Source organism: Rhodnius prolixus, unplaced genomic scaffold (assembly GCF_049639745.1).
Source record: "Rhodnius prolixus isolate KJV_2025 unplaced genomic scaffold, Rpr scaffold_11, whole genome shotgun sequence".
NCBI classification, from domain to species: Eukaryota; Metazoa; Arthropoda; class Insecta; order Hemiptera; family Reduviidae; genus Rhodnius; species Rhodnius prolixus.
In genome coordinates this window covers 12,963,389-12,981,089 of record NW_027411625.1, presented here as the reverse complement: position 1 = coordinate 12,981,089, position 17,701 = coordinate 12,963,389, and the positions used below count along the sequence as shown (strand labels likewise).

General features: G+C 35.0%; 2 protein-coding genes across 2 annotated transcripts; one reads left to right on the top strand and one right to left on the bottom strand.

Annotated features, from left to right (window-relative positions):
- Window positions 1–3,353: 3,353 nt before the first annotated feature.
- Hexo1 (beta-hexosaminidase 1) lies at window positions 3,354–11,635 on the top strand. The gene is made up of 8 exons (XM_074138688.1): window positions 3,354–3,630; window positions 5,049–5,263; window positions 6,274–6,482; window positions 7,142–7,474; window positions 7,637–7,980; window positions 9,389–9,664; window positions 11,019–11,207; window positions 11,376–11,635. Exons 1-8 carry the CDS (start codon window positions 3,509–3,511, stop codon window positions 11,548–11,550), a joined length of 1,863 nt encoding a protein of 620 aa, XP_073994789.1. The 5' UTR covers window positions 3,354–3,508; the 3' UTR covers window positions 11,551–11,635.
- Window positions 11,636–12,450: 815 nt separating this feature from the next.
- Window positions 12,451–17,256, bottom strand: nSMase (neutral sphingomyelinase). Its single transcript, XM_074138689.1, has 7 exons — window positions 17,093–17,256; window positions 16,022–16,198; window positions 15,423–15,606; window positions 15,060–15,269; window positions 14,728–14,856; window positions 14,508–14,631; window positions 12,451–13,616 (listed from the first exon to the last, which is right to left on the bottom strand). Exons 1-7 carry the CDS (start codon window positions 17,128–17,130, stop codon window positions 13,297–13,299), a joined length of 1,182 nt encoding a protein of 393 aa, XP_073994790.1. The 5' UTR covers window positions 17,131–17,256; the 3' UTR covers window positions 12,451–13,296.
- Window positions 17,257–17,701: the final 445 nt, after the last annotated feature.

The following is a 17,701-nucleotide window of genomic DNA, read 5'->3' as shown; positions in this document are numbered from 1 at the left end:
ATTTTACTTAGATACTTAGATTCCCACAAAAGTGTCCTTGTATAAATTTTTCTTGGAAAGTGTTTTAAATAAAAATTATAAACCTACACACAAGAAATTAGTAAATTAAGTTAGGAAAATATCGTTGGGGACGTTTTCAAGAAAACGCAAAAGAGGTGGACAATCGATTCTGTAAAGAGGCACTCGGGATGGCTGGTCGTCGCGTCTCATCATGGTACCCAATCCAAATATTAAATTCGACTTGCTACAATTTTGTCATTAATGAACCTTCTCACCACACACAGACCAATTAATAAAAATGACTTTTGTATTCGTACTCAGAGAACGTACAATTGATACTTCTGGTGGTAACTCAAAATAAAAAAAAAAAACTGCAGGAATGTACTACTGCATCTTTCAAAAAAATTAGAAAGATGATAATTGTCAAAAGTTTAAAGAAGCATTATCACTTTTTATTTGTAATATTATCCACAGGTTGCTTCTCTATTAGTGAAGCACATTGACCTTTAAGAAGACCAACCAGTCTGTTGAACTTTCCTACAGAACTGGTCTTGAACAAAAATTCTGTGAATACGGTTTTGTTTTTGTGCATGAATTTTAATGCTTCCCAACGGTATTTTCTTCTTTAAAAAAAAAACTGGTTAGTGCTGACTTATTACCAACCAGCAAAACTGCATCTAGTGTGCTAAGTCGCAGGGTCACTGAGGAACATGGTACTTGTGAGAACAGCGTGACTTGTCCACGCCCCCAAAATTCCTCTTAATCCGTTAGTGTCAATGTCATTGTATACTTGGAATTTTATCAATATATTATGAAGGCTTATTTAAAGTACCTAGAATATACATACATATATTTAAAATTTTATTTATAAAATAACTTGCTAAACTAATGCTGTAATCTCTGTTTAAACCAAGTAACCTAATTTTATAAGAATGTTCCACTAAGCCAGTGGAAGCGCCTCAAAACAATGAATGTACGAATAATCGTAGGCTTTTTTAACTATAATTCAAGTCGCGTTAATTTCTAGCAAATGGACGATCTTTGTGATCCACAGTCTATTATTACTTAAACTCGCCCTTGCAAGCTATTACAACAAACTTCTGCAAATATACGAGTACATCTTTTGATGCACTGTCAAGTATCTAGGCTCATTCAAAATAATGAGAGATACAATTTTGTGTCTACAGTCAATTTCGTTCTTTAACAATCTTGAAAAAAACATCTGTCTTAATTCTATTATTAATTTTATTTTTTTATTTATTTATATAGACAGTCTTAAACTTTTTACAAGTGATATCAAAGAGATAATATTGGATGAAGATTGAATTCACTCCAAAATTCATAGGATGAAACTATTATATAATTACCCAGTTTAACAACACACAACTTTATTATCATAGGTTTGGTTTCACAAATCTTCGCAATCTAATAAACGTATATCAAAAAACTCGCAAAAAAAGTCAATTTTTGTATGCAACGTAACCTTGTGTGTTTCTACTTCTAAACTTTCTAATCTGCTACCTCGATTAACTAGCACACCTTACAATTATGAATACTATTCAAAAGTAACACGTATTTCATTTATATAAAATTGATATTTATATATCATACTTTCGAGGTACAAGGCGTGGGAGGAACAAATATAGTCTTAAAACACTTCAGGAGTCTTAAACCGGTAGAGTTCCTAAAGATTAAAGCAGCATTTTAGAAATATCACTAACTACGTTTTTTCAAGATGACAGCTAAAGGCATGACAAGAATCCTTTTAGTTGCCGAGATCCTTTACAAAATGATTTCTATTAGAATCAATGATTAACCAAGTTCATTAGATGAACCAAAATTTCGAGTGCAATGACTCTAACAGTGTAACTACACAGATTTATACGTTAATCTTCAGACTGTTGCTTCACACCAGTCAACCAAACTTGCAAGATTCTGCTGCAAATGTCGCAACCATCATTCATTCCAACACCTTCAAATATTTCAATGTCATCGGAATATTGGAATAAATCTATGTCGTGAATAACAATATCATTTACGTAGAAAGTAGCCTTAAAAGAAGGAGATTGTTGTTAAGTGCCTTTAAAAAAAAAAAAGGAGATGGAGCCGGGAAAGTTTGTGAACTAACACTAGCAAAATTCAACATGTCAATAACTAAGTCTTTTAAATGCCCTCTATAAAGATCAGTATAAAAGCTTCTAGAACAAAACGTAAGAAAATAAAATTGTTTATTACAGCGAATTTCCTGGTTACAAAACGATTTGCTGTGAAATGATAGAGCGAGGTGGTGGTAAATTAATTTGTCAAGTAATTTAGGAACTGCTTGCTAATGGCCCATATTGACGTCAAAAGGATCTCCGGTTATACAAAATTGGTTTAATGAAGTTTCGTTGCCTAATACGTGGGAATTCCCTGATTAAGGATTTTTTGACTAAAATATATTGCGGATATTTGCAAAAATATCGTAGTAAATGACTTTTCGTAATTTATCGAATTTGATGTCATTCACAATTTGTACCATACAGATCATTGATTACATTATTGTTAATATTCACTACGATAAAATGATGCTGAAGGGAGTACAACAGTCGCTGACTGATATTCTTTTATTTCTGAATTTGGTTTAGAAAATTTCAAACTCATATACTATTTCTGATCTAGATATACGAATATGAAGATGGAGGAAACAATTTTTTAAAAAAATTGCTCACAACTGCTTTTTTTAAGTAAGTGGGCACTTCTTTGTTTCCATATTTCATGCTAATAAACGCGTAAGCGGTATGAGACCGGACATTACACTAGACTGATACGCTTACATGAAAAGTTAGAGCACGCATGTAGGCGCCACGGTAGCCGAGCGGTTAATAAAAGAATTCATTGTAAAGTATGTTTGCTAGTCGCCTCCGTCCCCGACACCTAATTTGGTAAGCGGATGTAAAGCCTGCCCGAAAAAATAGGCGCTATTTTACTTTTTGTTTATAGAACGCATGTACGGAAAGTGTGCCGAGTACAAAAAAAATAGAGAGAAAGCAAAAAAAACCATTAAAATTGATTTTAAAAAGTTGTTCTGTTTTTGTGGATAAAAGATTCAAAGCGTGCACTTATCGGGAAAAAATTCAATTTTGAAAATTTGGCATGATTTCTTTCATCAGTTAGTAAAAAGAAAGTAAAATTTTTTGAATACCGAACATAACTTGTTACCGTACTTAGATAAAGATGTTCTCTGCGGACCGCAAGTGGCGTTTTGAACGCTAGGCTAGCAGTTACTCTCATAAGAGCACTGCAAGTAAATGCAGAATCAACACTTGAGCACATTCAGAGTGGGGATTGAATTGAACAAGGCGAACGATTTGACCTGGCCATTACAGTTGTTAGTTGGGACTCTTGACGGTCAGTGAACAGAGTGCTTGCAGATCGTGTACTTTGTATCATTCTATTTTACTACAGCCTGAATATAATAAAATCACTTCTTTAAATTAATTAAGTTTTTATTCTGTTAATCGATTTAATGCCTGCTATGAATTCAAACATATTGTATCCATTATTAATATGGACTACTACACATTTTATTACCAGTGCTATTGTTATTGAACCTTTTGAAGAGTTAGGAAGTCCAACTTCCGACGTAAAGTGAGTGTGGCTTTGTTAAATAAAAAAAATGCGGTGTTTAGCGCCTTTCCCTTACTGCAGCTTATGTAAATCAGTTTCTTGAAAATTAAAATTTCATCTGAAAAGATACCTAGTTGCTTTTAATGATATACTTCATTATAATTGGATTCTGTAGAAGGAAGCGTGACGTCACATCTTCACCAAAATCATTCTCTGAAAAAAAATTGAAACGAAATAATGTTTGATGACTATTGTTCTATTAATTTATTTACTATACATTATTTAATCAAAGATATACAATTTATATGGTCTACAATACAATTTGTTACAAGTGCTGTCGAGATTGATGTAATTGTAGAGTTACGAATTAATGACAAATAAATTCCTATTTTCAAGAAAGTTTAATTGGTTCAAGATTAGTTGAAACCCTTTGGCGACTGCCTAAAAAAATTGTAGAAGAAAAGAAAAAAAATCGTTCACTTCCGGTGTGCTGATATTCTTCTGACTTGGAATTAGGATTCAAAATTTCACTCTGCACAATGCCAAAACCGTATAAAGATAATAAGCAGCACTTTAGAAGGGGCCTCAAATTCGCCACATTCCAAAATTCGGTGTTAAAAGAAAATGTATGAGTTTTGAAACTTGAAGATTGTAGTAAGAAACAACCTTGTGAATATTCACTCTAGATTGTTTACTTTTGTTCTTATTGATTGTAAGAGAAGTATTGTCATCGTGTCAATTTATTGAAACCGAGTTTTAACAGGAAATATCCATCCATTTTGAGGTCGCTGATTTCTAAAAATGTAGATTTTAGAAAATGGTGTGCTTGTGTGTGAGCAATTATCTAGAAAATGAAAAGGCGTAGAAAGCCAAAACTTTATATTTCCATTTGTTCCCAGTAGTAACTTAGCTACCAAAATTCTCAACCTAAAATACCACTTTACTAATGGAATATTTATTTTTTTGAGATTTTTAAATAAATCCCACAAGATTTTTTAAATTTGTGTACTTATGCACTCATTTAGTCTGCAGAGAAGGAAACGCCCATTCATCTTATGACGGATTTTTTGGGGTATGAGGAAGCTAGGTTTAGGTCCTTTGGTCGGAAAGGGTTCATGGCTTAGACTGTTTCCTTTTGCAGTCGCTGTGCGATTTGTCTGTCTGCCGGTTTTTTTTTTCCACGGCGTATCGACAACTCGGTCATTGTCTGCTTTTAATCTTAATGTGGATCAGTTCCAGGACTGGACTTTTGTATTTGATTAGACCTGTTGCTGTTCACACTTCTTCCTTATTAATTCAGGAAAACATTGAAAAAATATGCAACCGTATCACGCAAACAAAAAAATCCTTGAGCTCTCCAGCTTCATAATTATCGTCCTGTATCGCCTTTCTTTTAATGTGAAACTCGTAAGTCTAAATATTAACATTATATGTTCTAGTGTCTGGACTTGGACATGCACAGATCATGGTTGTAAGAAATCATCGGTTGGCGAAAACAATACTTCGTTAATTAGCGAAAACGTTTGCAACCTATTGTGTCCACCGGGTAATCTGTGGCCGCAACCCACGGGTCGTCTTGAAGTCTCTGCAAAATATGTAGCTATAAATTTGGATCACATCGTCTTGAATGTACAACCGAGAAAGCAAGAAAGAGGTATGTTCGAAACATCTCTGAATGGTTTTATTTCAATCTTTTCTCTCTGATAAAAATGTTATTTAAATAAGTTTCTGATAGAATTATTCGGTTTTTGGAACATGCGAATTTAGTGATTCTAATGCATGATTAGGACAAGAGATGTCCTACATCCGAAGCCACCAGGCGATTGAAGGGAAGATGTACTGAATGAAACATCTGCTCAACTTTGATTCAGAAGTTCAGGCATTAGGGTTGCCAACTTGGATATAAATCCACACTTGGTTTAGTTGCTGCAATGGGACCTGACATTTTAAACTGAGCTTTTGGACTAAATCTACCAACCAGAAGCGCCATTTCACTGATAACAATTGGTCAGTTTTTGTCACTTTTTCTTGGGTACAGCTCCAACAGTCCTCTTAAAACAGTGTATACTAATTACTTTTGTCCAAAATCCATAACTCTTACATAACTTATCCATACTTATAACTTTTGATAAATTTTTCCGAAAAAAAATTATAAAAGGACACTTTTGTGAGAAGGCTTTTCTCTAACGTGTTATTTTGTATGCCTGGGTAAGAGTTTAATGTACGGCCTTACCACCAACATTTTTTTGTTTTTATCCTATTTAAGGCGTATTAACATCTGAGGTTATTGGCGCTCGGAGCTTTTTTCAGAGCACAGCTGGCCTCCAGACAGTGTACTCACGCTACAGACAACACTGTCCATCACCGGGCAGTGCGCTTAAGAAGCTCTTAGAAAGAGAAAAACTAGGGCCAGCAAGCTGGATTCGAACTCGTGATCTCCGCGTTGGAATCCAGTATTCACTAACCATTCAGCTAATCCATTCTTTACCAATATAATTATAATAGTCACAGCATATTTGTTATTTTTCGCCCTTATTTCATAACTAACCGTTAAAACTAGTTCAAAACCCATTTCTGGGGGCCAGTAAGCCACAACCAGCCATAGTGTGACTAGCCACATTGAGCATTCTCGCTATAATATAAAGTGTTGTTGTATTGTTGCAGTTCTTGATGAAAAAACAGAGTTTAATGTGACAAAAGCTTTGGACAAGTTTCTGAAACAATTCAGTTCTCTCAAAAAGAATACCAAGAATTTCCAAGTTGGCCGAGGTTTAGTTATCACACTAGACATAGAAATGTCTCATGTTTACAAATATGAAACTGGTGTCGACGAAAGCTACAAATTAAACATAACGCCACTTTCAGACAACATGGTAAGTATGGCCACACCCTGTAGTCCACAGCAGATCTGTTAGCTAACTAACTAATCTCCACCGACGTTAAACTCAACCAGTTTGACGAACATTTCAAAGCAGAAATTAACTATCTTTTAACTGTGAACAGTCTTAGTTTGTAAACATGCATTTAATTCTCTCAAAAAAACTGTAACCATGTAACCATTCACTACAGGCCAGATGAGTGTGAGTTCACTTTCTAAATGTGCACCCACTAAACAACTCAACATTTTCAAGCTAGGCTAAATTCTCGTTTGAGACCATCATACTCGTAGTATTTAATTTTGCACTTTATAATTTTGTTTTTTATGCTGTCAAACGCGTAAGTTCTAGTAATTCCTAATCCGTTCACCTATTATTAGGTGACATCTAAGCTAATCAGCAACTGAAGCTTTTTACAGTGCACTGACGGCCACCGGAAAATGATTTTTTAAAATTATTTTTATTTTCAAAATGAACATAAATTTGTATTTAATACTCACGCAAACAAGTGAATATATAACATATATATTGTATAGTTCAATGCAGTGTGAGACTACTAAGTATCCGGTCTTTATTAAACTTTGAGGAGAATAGGTAAGAATTCTTTCTTTAGTGTACTGAAAGCTCATTAATTTATTATTTGTTCTCTTTTGCAGATGAATGTGACCATTGAAAGCAAAACCTTCTTAGGTACCCGCCATGGATTGGAAACTGTAAGCCAGCTCTTAGTCTTCGACAGTCTGTCTGGATCTATTGTTGCGCCCAGCCAAGTCTGCATTACGGATAAACCGGCTTACACGCACAGAGGTCTCGCGTTGGATACAGCCCGCAACTACATCCCAGTGACGTATATTCTGTCAACACTAGATGCCATGGCGTCTGTCAAGTTGAACACACTTCACTGGCATATCACGGATTCTCATTCTTTCCCCTTTGTCTCAAAACACTACCCGAAGTTCTCAGAATATGGTGCATATTCACCTGAAAAGGTAAGTTGTGTTTGGGAATTGATTGCATGCAAATTTTTAAACTTTGTGAAGGTCGTTTCATACGTCGCAAATGCACTAAGGTTTTACCATATTACATCGATAATTGCAGTAAATGAAAGTCATATGAGTGTAATGCTAGACATTTAATTATCTCATATAAAGGTGTATACAGAAGACGATATCCGCACCATTGTGGACCTCGCGCGACTGCATGGAATCCGCGTAGTGCCAGAGCTGGATTTGCCAGCTCATGTGGGCGAAGGTTGGCAAGCAGCACCCAAAGACGCGATCACATGTTTTAATGCCCAACCATGGCAGCAGTACTGTGTGGAACCACCCTGTGGCCAGATAGATCCAACTGCGGACAGTGTCTATGAAATCCTAGCCGGATTGTATGCGGATTTCAATGAACTATTTGATGCGGATCATTTTCATATGGGTGGTGATGAGGTGAACTTGAACTGTTGGAATACTACAGAAAGGATTGTCAAGAATATGGAAAAATTGTAAGTACAAAAAGATGCCTGATACCTAACATCTGTCCTACAAATGCCCTTAATCAAACAACACACTTCAGGCTATAAGTGTGAGTTCTATCCAGAAGCGTAGCATGGTTATTTTATCTGGTTATGTAGTCAGTGACAAAATTTTTAAAAGCATCATTACGGTACGGCCGTTTACACTTTTCTTCGTACCTTTAAATTTGAAGTCACATATTACAAAAAAGTAAAGACTCAGACGGCGTTATCTAACTACAATTCTCGAGGTTCTAACTAATACATACAATATTTTCAAACTCCAAATTCTAAGACTTAAATATTTAATTTTTACTAACATAATCCACATTGCATATCTCATCGAAATGACACTTTAAAATTTTTAATTAACCCCATAAAGTGTCTTAAAATGAATTTCACTTGAAAAATTATTCAAATAAAAGTTTTAGATTTACTTGTTTGTAGTAAACGCGTTAGAAAGAAACCAAAAAAGCCATTTTTGTAAATATTGCAATTGAAATCCTTAGAATGAATTAGTACTTGCAGTTGTGGAATTTTCTTCAAATAAATTATATTAGCAACACTTTTCTTTTAAATATATTAGTTAATCTACTGAATTGATACTTTACCGGGAAGCCTAGCCATCCCTATCTCCCTGAAGTGTCATTAATCTATTTTTCCAGAAAACTATTTCAACTAAATGTTATAAATATACTTTAGTACGATATCTACACAAATATTGAAGAAAATCATTTTTCAGAAAATCTTAAAAAACGTGGCAATTTCATTGAGTTTTTTTGGACTTTGGGGATCCCAACATTTTTCAACGAAAATCTAAATCGAAAAATTGACATGATCACATACTTTCCTTGCTAGCAGTAAGAAAAAGTAAAAATGCATTAACATTGCAAGACAAAATTGATGAACGAAGTTTATGCTCCATTTGTAAGTTTTTCTGTTCAAGGTGAAGTTAATAAAGCTTTTCATTTCAAAATGAACTTGTGATGAACTCGAAGCGCCCCTCGTTCTTCCAAAGGATAGCTTACGTAATATTACATGAGGTGGAGTCCTGCACAAGTGCAAAAAGCTGAGAATATCCTGCAGCTTTTAGTGAAGTTAGTGGAAGTTCGGGCTTCAGAGCTTGTAATTCGAAAGCTGCATTATTTGTATGCTTAAATTTAGTAATGAAATCCTTGGGGACTAATTGGGAGCTATACAACTGGTTCTATCTACATTAAAAGAACTACACCCTGTCCACTCAGTGGCGATTTGTGGTCTGTCTAAATTCACCTATATCAGGTACCCATTTCCTTGGCTGAGGATATTAATTAAAGTCCTCATGAAGCATCCTTTTATACCTACCATTACCAGTTTTTAGTATTTTGTCTTCAAACCGTTTTTGTTTGTTTGTTTACAGAAACTTACCGCGAACTCATGAAGGCTTCCACCAACTTTGGGGCAACTTTCAACGCAAAGCTGAACGGATATTTAGAGAAAATGGTGGTCAAAATAAGTCATTACTGCTGTGGACTAGTTCCCTGACAGAGGAAAATATTGACCAGTACCTAGATAATGGGAAAGACTATATCATACAAGTTTGGACTACATCTAAGAACCATGTGATTAAAAATCTGCTACAGAAAAATTATCAGATCATCCTATCTAATTTTGATGCTTTATATTTTGACTGTGGGTAAGTTGGATTGTATAAGTTAGAATCTAAAGGGTTATATCTACACTTCTCTTACTTACTATATTTACTAAATGTTGGGATAAATGTACAATATTGTTCTTTTTTTATCTTAAGACGTGTCAGCATCTAAGCTAATCAAGCATTCAGTACAACTGACCTGCTATTAACACATCTAACACCGTACAAAGAGCTCTGGAAGCTCCCAGGAAGATAAAATCTAAAAAAGTATCAATCAAGATTCGGTATAAAAGCTCCGCGATCTGTGTCCAATACAGTAACCTGTACTAAAGTTTATTCATCCCATTCTTTAGAATGAAGCAGTGTTCTGAGCGTATATTATGGAGGCATGGCGGAAAGAAAAGATTAGATGCCTTAGGGTTGGCTAATTAACTTAAGATATCTCGACCGAAATGTTTAATTGCGCCTCATACAAGTTACCAAGCAAGTTACGGTTTGTTTTATTAAATTTATTTTTGTGTGGAGTTGTTATTGGGTTACATTGAAATTCTCTGCAGTCCCGAAGTCTCAGCCACACTAACCCTTCGTACTGACATGTAGTACATAAATCACACAAGCTACCCGTTGTCAGGAATACGCGACGCACTTCTTTCTTCATCGTGCAATGGTCTCTCAAGGATTCTCATATCACCTGAATACCCGCCCGGCCTTGTTGGCCTTATTGTAAACTTGAGCGAGTAGACAGGCTTTTTCATATGCTACTGTTTTGAGATTTCCACCACCATTTCCTGCGTCTTGATGAATGCAGTCATGGTGCAATGCGACAGAAAGTTTCATAGGTTCCCCACAGAGCCAGGTGATTTTTTTCTCCCAATCCCTCGAATCCTGCAAGACCACGAATCCAAACGGGAAATATTCTGTTTTGGCTACTAAATCTCGTAATTTTCTTTAAGCAGTTCCTCACTATCTTTGAATTGAGTTTGCAGGACTTTAAGGCCGTAGAGCCATCTTTCTTCCCAACTAGTTGAAGCCTAAGGAATTACTTCTACCGTCTTTCGATAGAAGGTTGTGAAATCCAATTCGAGCACTTGCTTCTGAACTGGCGGTGTCTAAACACTAAGCATTGTTCTATGATAACGATAAAAAAAACAAAAAAAAACCGTAGGATGGCAGTAATGAACTCAGCGGACCACCATAATTTTATTGTACAATTCATACAAGCTAAGTTCTCTTAAACAATACATATATCTCACATACTTTTCTATAAAGTAGTATAGTGAATTTATATCTATACTTTTCTAGTGAATTTACTAGGCTTGAATTACTATGTTAAGACAACTGGTATTGTAGTAATATTCTATTACATTATTTGTTTATACACTGAATTAAATTCCAGATTTGGTGCTTGGGTTGGTACTGGCAACAATTGGTGCTCACCTTACATTCCTTGGCAGACTGTTTATGAAAATACACCAGAGAAAATAGTCTCAGGATTAGATTTGGAAATGGATTATACTAAACTCATCTTGGGCAGTGAAGCTGCGCTCTGGACTGAACAAGCTGATGCGTCTTCTATGGAGAATAGGTACATGATTTAAATCCATTCGTCTATCTCTTAATGTATAATGTAAATGATGAGGCAGGAACTGTGCTTAATGGTGAAGGAAGCTGGATTCTCACAGCTTGGACATGCCTCCATTCAACTCCTTAGTTCATAATTACAACGCCTAATGACCATTTCCAATATTTGTAGATTCTGGCCACGAGGCGCTGCACTTGCCGAATCTCTGTGGTCACCAGGTCTTCAATGGCCGGCTGCAGAAAGGCGCTACATCTTGCAGAGAGAACGTTTTGTGCAACGAGGTATCAACGCGGACACTGTAGTGCCAGAGTGGTGCCGTCAGAATCAAGGCAGTTGCCATTCTTAAGGCATCATCAATTACACAAGCCAAGGCTGTGACGCGTCTTTTGTATTTTCCAAAAAATAAAATATATTTTCCTACATACACAAAATTAATTTTTATTTTGATGCATTTTGAGATGGTAGATCTGTACATTGCACTGACGAAGAATATTAAAGCCTCGCAAGATTCCCTCAGTATATGTGTTAAGAGCTCTGAATTGATTGACTTGGACAGTTTAGAGCTATCATGCGGTTGGGTCAGTACATTACACAGACTTGAGAAATTGCTTGATCCCCTTCAAGCTTAAGGTAGGTAGATAATAATAAGAATTATTGGGGAATCTTCTAACACACTACCACAAGATGGACAGGATTGATTCTTGCTAATGGTGTACAAGTTGCTTACAGAATATCAACTGACAGAAAAGTCTAACCATTCTCTCAGAAGTGTCAATAATCGAATTTTCCTGGTAAAATATTTAAAACAAAACTTACAAGACTATATATACGTGACTTGAAAGCTGAAACTGAAAAATCTATCCAGTAAAGTCGTTCTTCCAACTGACCGATTTTGACCAAAGCCTACTCCTTGATTAACAAGTGTAAATTTTTATTAAAGTAAGAAGAATAATATATACACATATATTTTTAATTCATAGATTTGAATAGTTCATAGTCTTAAGACACCTTGAAACATGTTTAAGTTCTAATTCATATTACGAAGTCATAGATCTGAAGATTTTACTGACTGTAGCTCTTGAGAGCTTTAGTTGCAAGCAAAGGTGACTGAAGGTGATATATCCACATAAGTTATCGACTGTGACACACTTAATTTGTGGCACTTCAGAAATATGCTTGCAGTTCTTTCTCTTCCTGACGTTTGGTAATATATAGTTAGCTACTATTAAGGATTAAATTGTCAGAATAGACTTGAAAAATGAGTTTTATTTATTCATTACAAAAATACATTTTAAATATATTTTATATATAATTAGTTTATAACGACTATTTCTTATACTGACCGTGCGAATACCGTCATGGTGCCAGTACTGTAGTAGTACAAAACTGGATTCATGACGTTGTTAGCCCGTTAAATGTAAACACGTCAATCTAAGCGACACTCCTTATGATAAGATAGAAATCCGTCACAGTGAGTACTAAGCAAGGTGTAATCGATCCATATGACGTTGTTGGTTACCCCACATGCAGTCCACTGAAATGAGCATCACTCCTGTTTGTGAAAAAGGTGATATAAAACAATCTCATGTGACAGCTAAGCAAGGTTGTTGAATCCTGAACTTTTGAGGAGTCACAATAAAGCTCTGGGCCCCGTCACATAACGAACTGGGCGCGCTCTTATTTGTAAAAATGGTTAGCTAAGTCAGCGTGTGAGGGGGAGATCTAATTATGGTAGCTAAACCCATTTAAAATGGAAATAATAAAGCGAGCGGTTTTGTCTCACGTTACCCCCCAAGCTGTTTTAGGTTCTTATCCAGAATATTAAGTTATATTACCGATCATTAAAAATTCAATTATCACAACCTTTTTTTTTTTTTTTTTTAATCATTTTCCTCACATTCTTAATAAACCGATGATGCACTAGTTTCAGCACTAATTTTTTTTATTTACATTGATTAATGACGTTTCTTGGATCCGTTTTGGTGGTGCTACCAATGATTCCACACTCTTTATCGTTGAATAGTTGTTTGTGTGATAACAGTATCGATACTTAGATCCATAAAAGAGCATCATCATCAGTTGCCATAATATCCTATTCCGCAGTTGGCCAGTTAAATGGAATCAATATTAACATTTGAATTTTAGCGCTGGTGATTCCGTTCAATTCTAGTTTATACCATATGGTAAACAGGAATGTGTAGTACAAAATGAGAGGAATAAATACTAAAAAGTAGCAGAATGAAAAGCTTGGGAAGAAATATACAAAATTAAACAATGTGATCATCAACACTATTGCTAAAATCATGTAGCGAAGGCGAGTCATCTCTAAATTCAGTTCACCATTATGGCAGCACTCACAGGCGTCCTTGATTAATTTAGTCGCCCTTACAGTCTTGGGTCTTTCTTCTGCATCTGCAATAACCACAAAGCATCAATATAAAGAAACATAATATGCTCTTAACATAAATAAAAGAGATTGAGAAGGCAATTATAAATTGGAGGCGCCGTCATAGACTCTGGTTTTGTCCGCAGTTAATGCTAATTCAATTTTGAATGTTACTTTATAATGAAAAGGGGCAATCTCAACCCCAAAAGTAGCACTAGGAATTATAAAGTAAGTATACAAGTAGGAATTATTAGAAAATCTTCTATGGTGTCACTAATCAACACAATGTTTAACAATTCTACTGATTAAAGGCTATCTAAGCATCCCTCTAACATGGCCTGCCAGGAAAATTTACCGCTCTTACATTTGAAGAGAACTAAGTATAACTCTACGTGCTCAGTCGATAACATGTAGGCATCACTGCCAACATCGGAAGGAAGAGAAATTACTGCTTATTTCAGTCTTTTTTTTTTTATTTACTTAGTCGCACATTCGACCTAGGAGCTAATCACGTTCCATCATCGACATCGTGCTGTAAGACGCTCCTCGGAAGCGAAAATATAAGCACAACCAGCTAGAACCACATCCGCCATCTCCATGTGGGATTCTGAGTACTAACCACCGAGCTAATTCCTTACCTAAGGAATTTAGACATTAGGAGAAACTTAATTTTTGAATTTAAAATGTACAGAAGAAACCACCAAATTAAACATGTGCTTCTAAAATGTACTTCTAAATCTTCCACCTTCATATATTAATGTTAGTGTACTTTTATAAAGTATCTCAAGTAATTAAAAATCTAATGCCTATTCTAAGGAAAATTGTGAGAACGTCTCAAAGGTGCCTGAAATCAGGACATGAACAAATCTACCACCTATGTAAGAGGGTTCACAACTATATGTAGTCATTACTTTTACCTTTGATTCCTGGGATCTTATTAACCACTATCACAGCTTCTACAGCCTCGTGGTCTGAATAGCTGAAAATTTCACCGGGTATAGGTGAAAAATTCGTTGGTAAATTGTAAGATACAGCTTCAGCCTAAAAATTAAAAAAAAAAAAAAGCACACGTTTCTCGGATCCATTCTGGTGGAATTACTATTCTCGACCAAACAGGCATCATAAAAATTAAGTCACCTTATAATTACTATCAGTCCTGTATAATATATAGTCAATTCGAATGCCTAGAGATTCGTCATTTCCAAAACTATGGGTACCAGAAAAAGTATTCGACGGGCATCCGTAAGTACCGAACGGCTCTTTATCCTGAAACAGATTAGGATCAATGTTAAGCTCTATATGTTCAGAAGCTTTATATTGTAACTATCAAAAGTTAATTAAAAAAATCTTAGTTGAAGTAAATTTAACGCTCTAAAATTTGCTTTTTTATATTTTTAGCGTAGAAAAAATATTAAAGCAAAAGGAGAGCTAAGTAATAGGGTATTTGAAGTAGACACAAGTATTCTTACATTAGTATTTTTAGCGTAGAATGTATCTTCTAGTTGGCCAATTGCCTTAATCAATTTAAATGTTAAATCGTTTGGCGTAGAATTTAAATCGCCACAAAATATGGTAAGATCGGCTGATGGAGAAGTCAAATCAACAAACATTGCTGTGTCGAATGCTTGAACAGTACGATGGACCAAATAGCAATCGTCATCACCGTATTTGGCGATTAACTACAATGAAAATAAGATCAAATAAAATAGGCAGTCTTTGTCAAATATGCAGTGTGAGCTAAGTTTTTCTAGCCTAGAAATCTAGTTAACACTGAGCCCTCCACACTACCTTAAGTTTAGTAATTTTTTTCACTCCTTTATCGCTATACTTACGTGTACATTGTATACATTAACTATAATTTCGTTAACTGCTATCTGAGCTAAAGCAACTCCTTTGCCTCCATACCAATCACCATGATGCAACATATGCACATACCCATTTAAGCTCCACTGGTTATAATATATCTTCAAGATCGGCCATTTGGAATAGATGGCCAAACCAGAGCCAAATACTCCACTGAAAAATAATCAAAAATGTAATATCGGGGTAAGTTAGAAGTACACAGTAAGGGACAGACTAAATACACTCATGCGGGAATTCAAATTTCCAACTCTGAATCTCACATATACATAGCTGCACACCACTATAATGCCACACAATGTTGGATCAGTCAGGTTGAAGGCACTGTGGGCTATGGTTTTTGATACTAGAAAAAGGTTATTTGTTAAGACAAAAACGAACGTTCTAGCAACCAAATGGATCTAAATTTAATATAATGTAACAAAGTCGTTTGAATAGTCACGCCGAATTTGTTGAGCGTGTTTCGTTGTACTTAATGCATCAGTTAAATTCTATTAACGCAACCAACTAAAATAAACTCTCCCATCTTAAGTTTTCTGTAGAGGGGAAAATCACACACTGATAGGCTTACCTGTGGAAATATTGCGCATAAGGCAGAGTCAAGTTGCAAATAGACTTAATTAATTTGAAGTCCCCAATGCACCAAAGTTCTTGTAAGCAAACTACGTCATAGTTACCCTCATTCAGATAATTCGCAATCGCTGATAGGCGCTTCTTTTTTTCTTTTGCGAATACCTCCGGTAAGCCCCTGGAAGCAAAAATTAAACCATAAGCACCATTATTATATAAATTTACAATAGATACACACTTGAAAAACATGGCTTTCTAATAATCTGCACAAATACTCCCTAGATGCCAGTGAATAAGTTCAAAGGAGACACTTCTCTGTTTAAATTAAAACTCACAAGCATAAATTAAGCTTAGACTAAAAATAAGATTATAGTTCGGGCAAATAAAGTACTTACCATACATTCAAAGTAAATATAAATACTCTTTGTGACATCCTAAATAACTACTGCCAATACAATGACCATGTAGGTTATACGTTCTTCATCAGTGTTGTCTTCAGTAATGTAAAATGAGAATCCTCAAATCTGTGCGGAGATAAGGCCAAATCTCTTCAATTAAGCTAACAAATCCTTACTGTTGAGTGAATAGACTTATCAACCATAAACAGAACAGCCAAGTTCTCTTGTCATGTCCGGGGGTGACAAATCAGGGAAACTCATCATACCTGTGGGTTCACTGTTCATGCAAGGGTAATAGCTGTTATTTGTTTCATATTTAATAGAACAAACATCCTGGTCACGCTCAATATTAGCAGATGAGTTTGTTCCAGCAACCAAAACAGAACTACAACATGGATAATCACATCGTCTGATGTCTGAAGTCAGTACGGGGCATTAATCAGGAAAAAACTTCAATACTGTAAATAAGCCAGTTTGATTGTTTTACCTAAAATTAGCAAAATTCTGCCTCGCATCTATTCTTTTTTTCGTAAAGTACGCAACATTAGCTTCATATTTTGTATCAGAGTTAAGACCATTCACTGTCTAAGGCCGCCGTTAAAAACGTATTTAATCCAGCTCCAGCAGAGTTTTCTTGGTTCAGTATTTACAATTTATTTATATGTTCTACTTACCACACATTCATACTTAAGACCGATAATTGAAGCTCCATATTTTATTTTATTTGAAAAACCACTAACAGAACACAAATTTATTTTATTTGGAATCTTCCATTTAAACCACGTAAACAATTGTAACCTTTCTGGAAGAGGAAGTTTTCTTCTACAGCAACTGCACACAAATGTACAATGGGAAAGGTGGAAAATAAACATTCAATTTTACTTTGTTTTTTCAAAATTAGCATTTATTTCATATTTGAAAACTAAATTACACAAAAAAATGAAAAAATAAAACTGGTTTCAATTTTTTAACTTACAAAACAAAGTAGAAATTACAAAAATTCTGTTATATCGAATTCTGTGTAGAAAATCGATATAGATACATATATTTTAAACAATAATTTCTTCATTTTTGTTTTTTCAAGAAACTGTATAAGATTAACTTTTTCTTTAGATTGTTTTGGTTTTGATTTTATTAAACAGCCAATAGGTACATATTTCTAAATATAAATTTAACAAAAAAAAATTATGATAATGTTACAAATCAAAAGAAAAAGAGTCTTTGCTACATTAACACTGCTATAAAATAATCTAAAAAGAAATTAATTTATCAACCTTTACCTG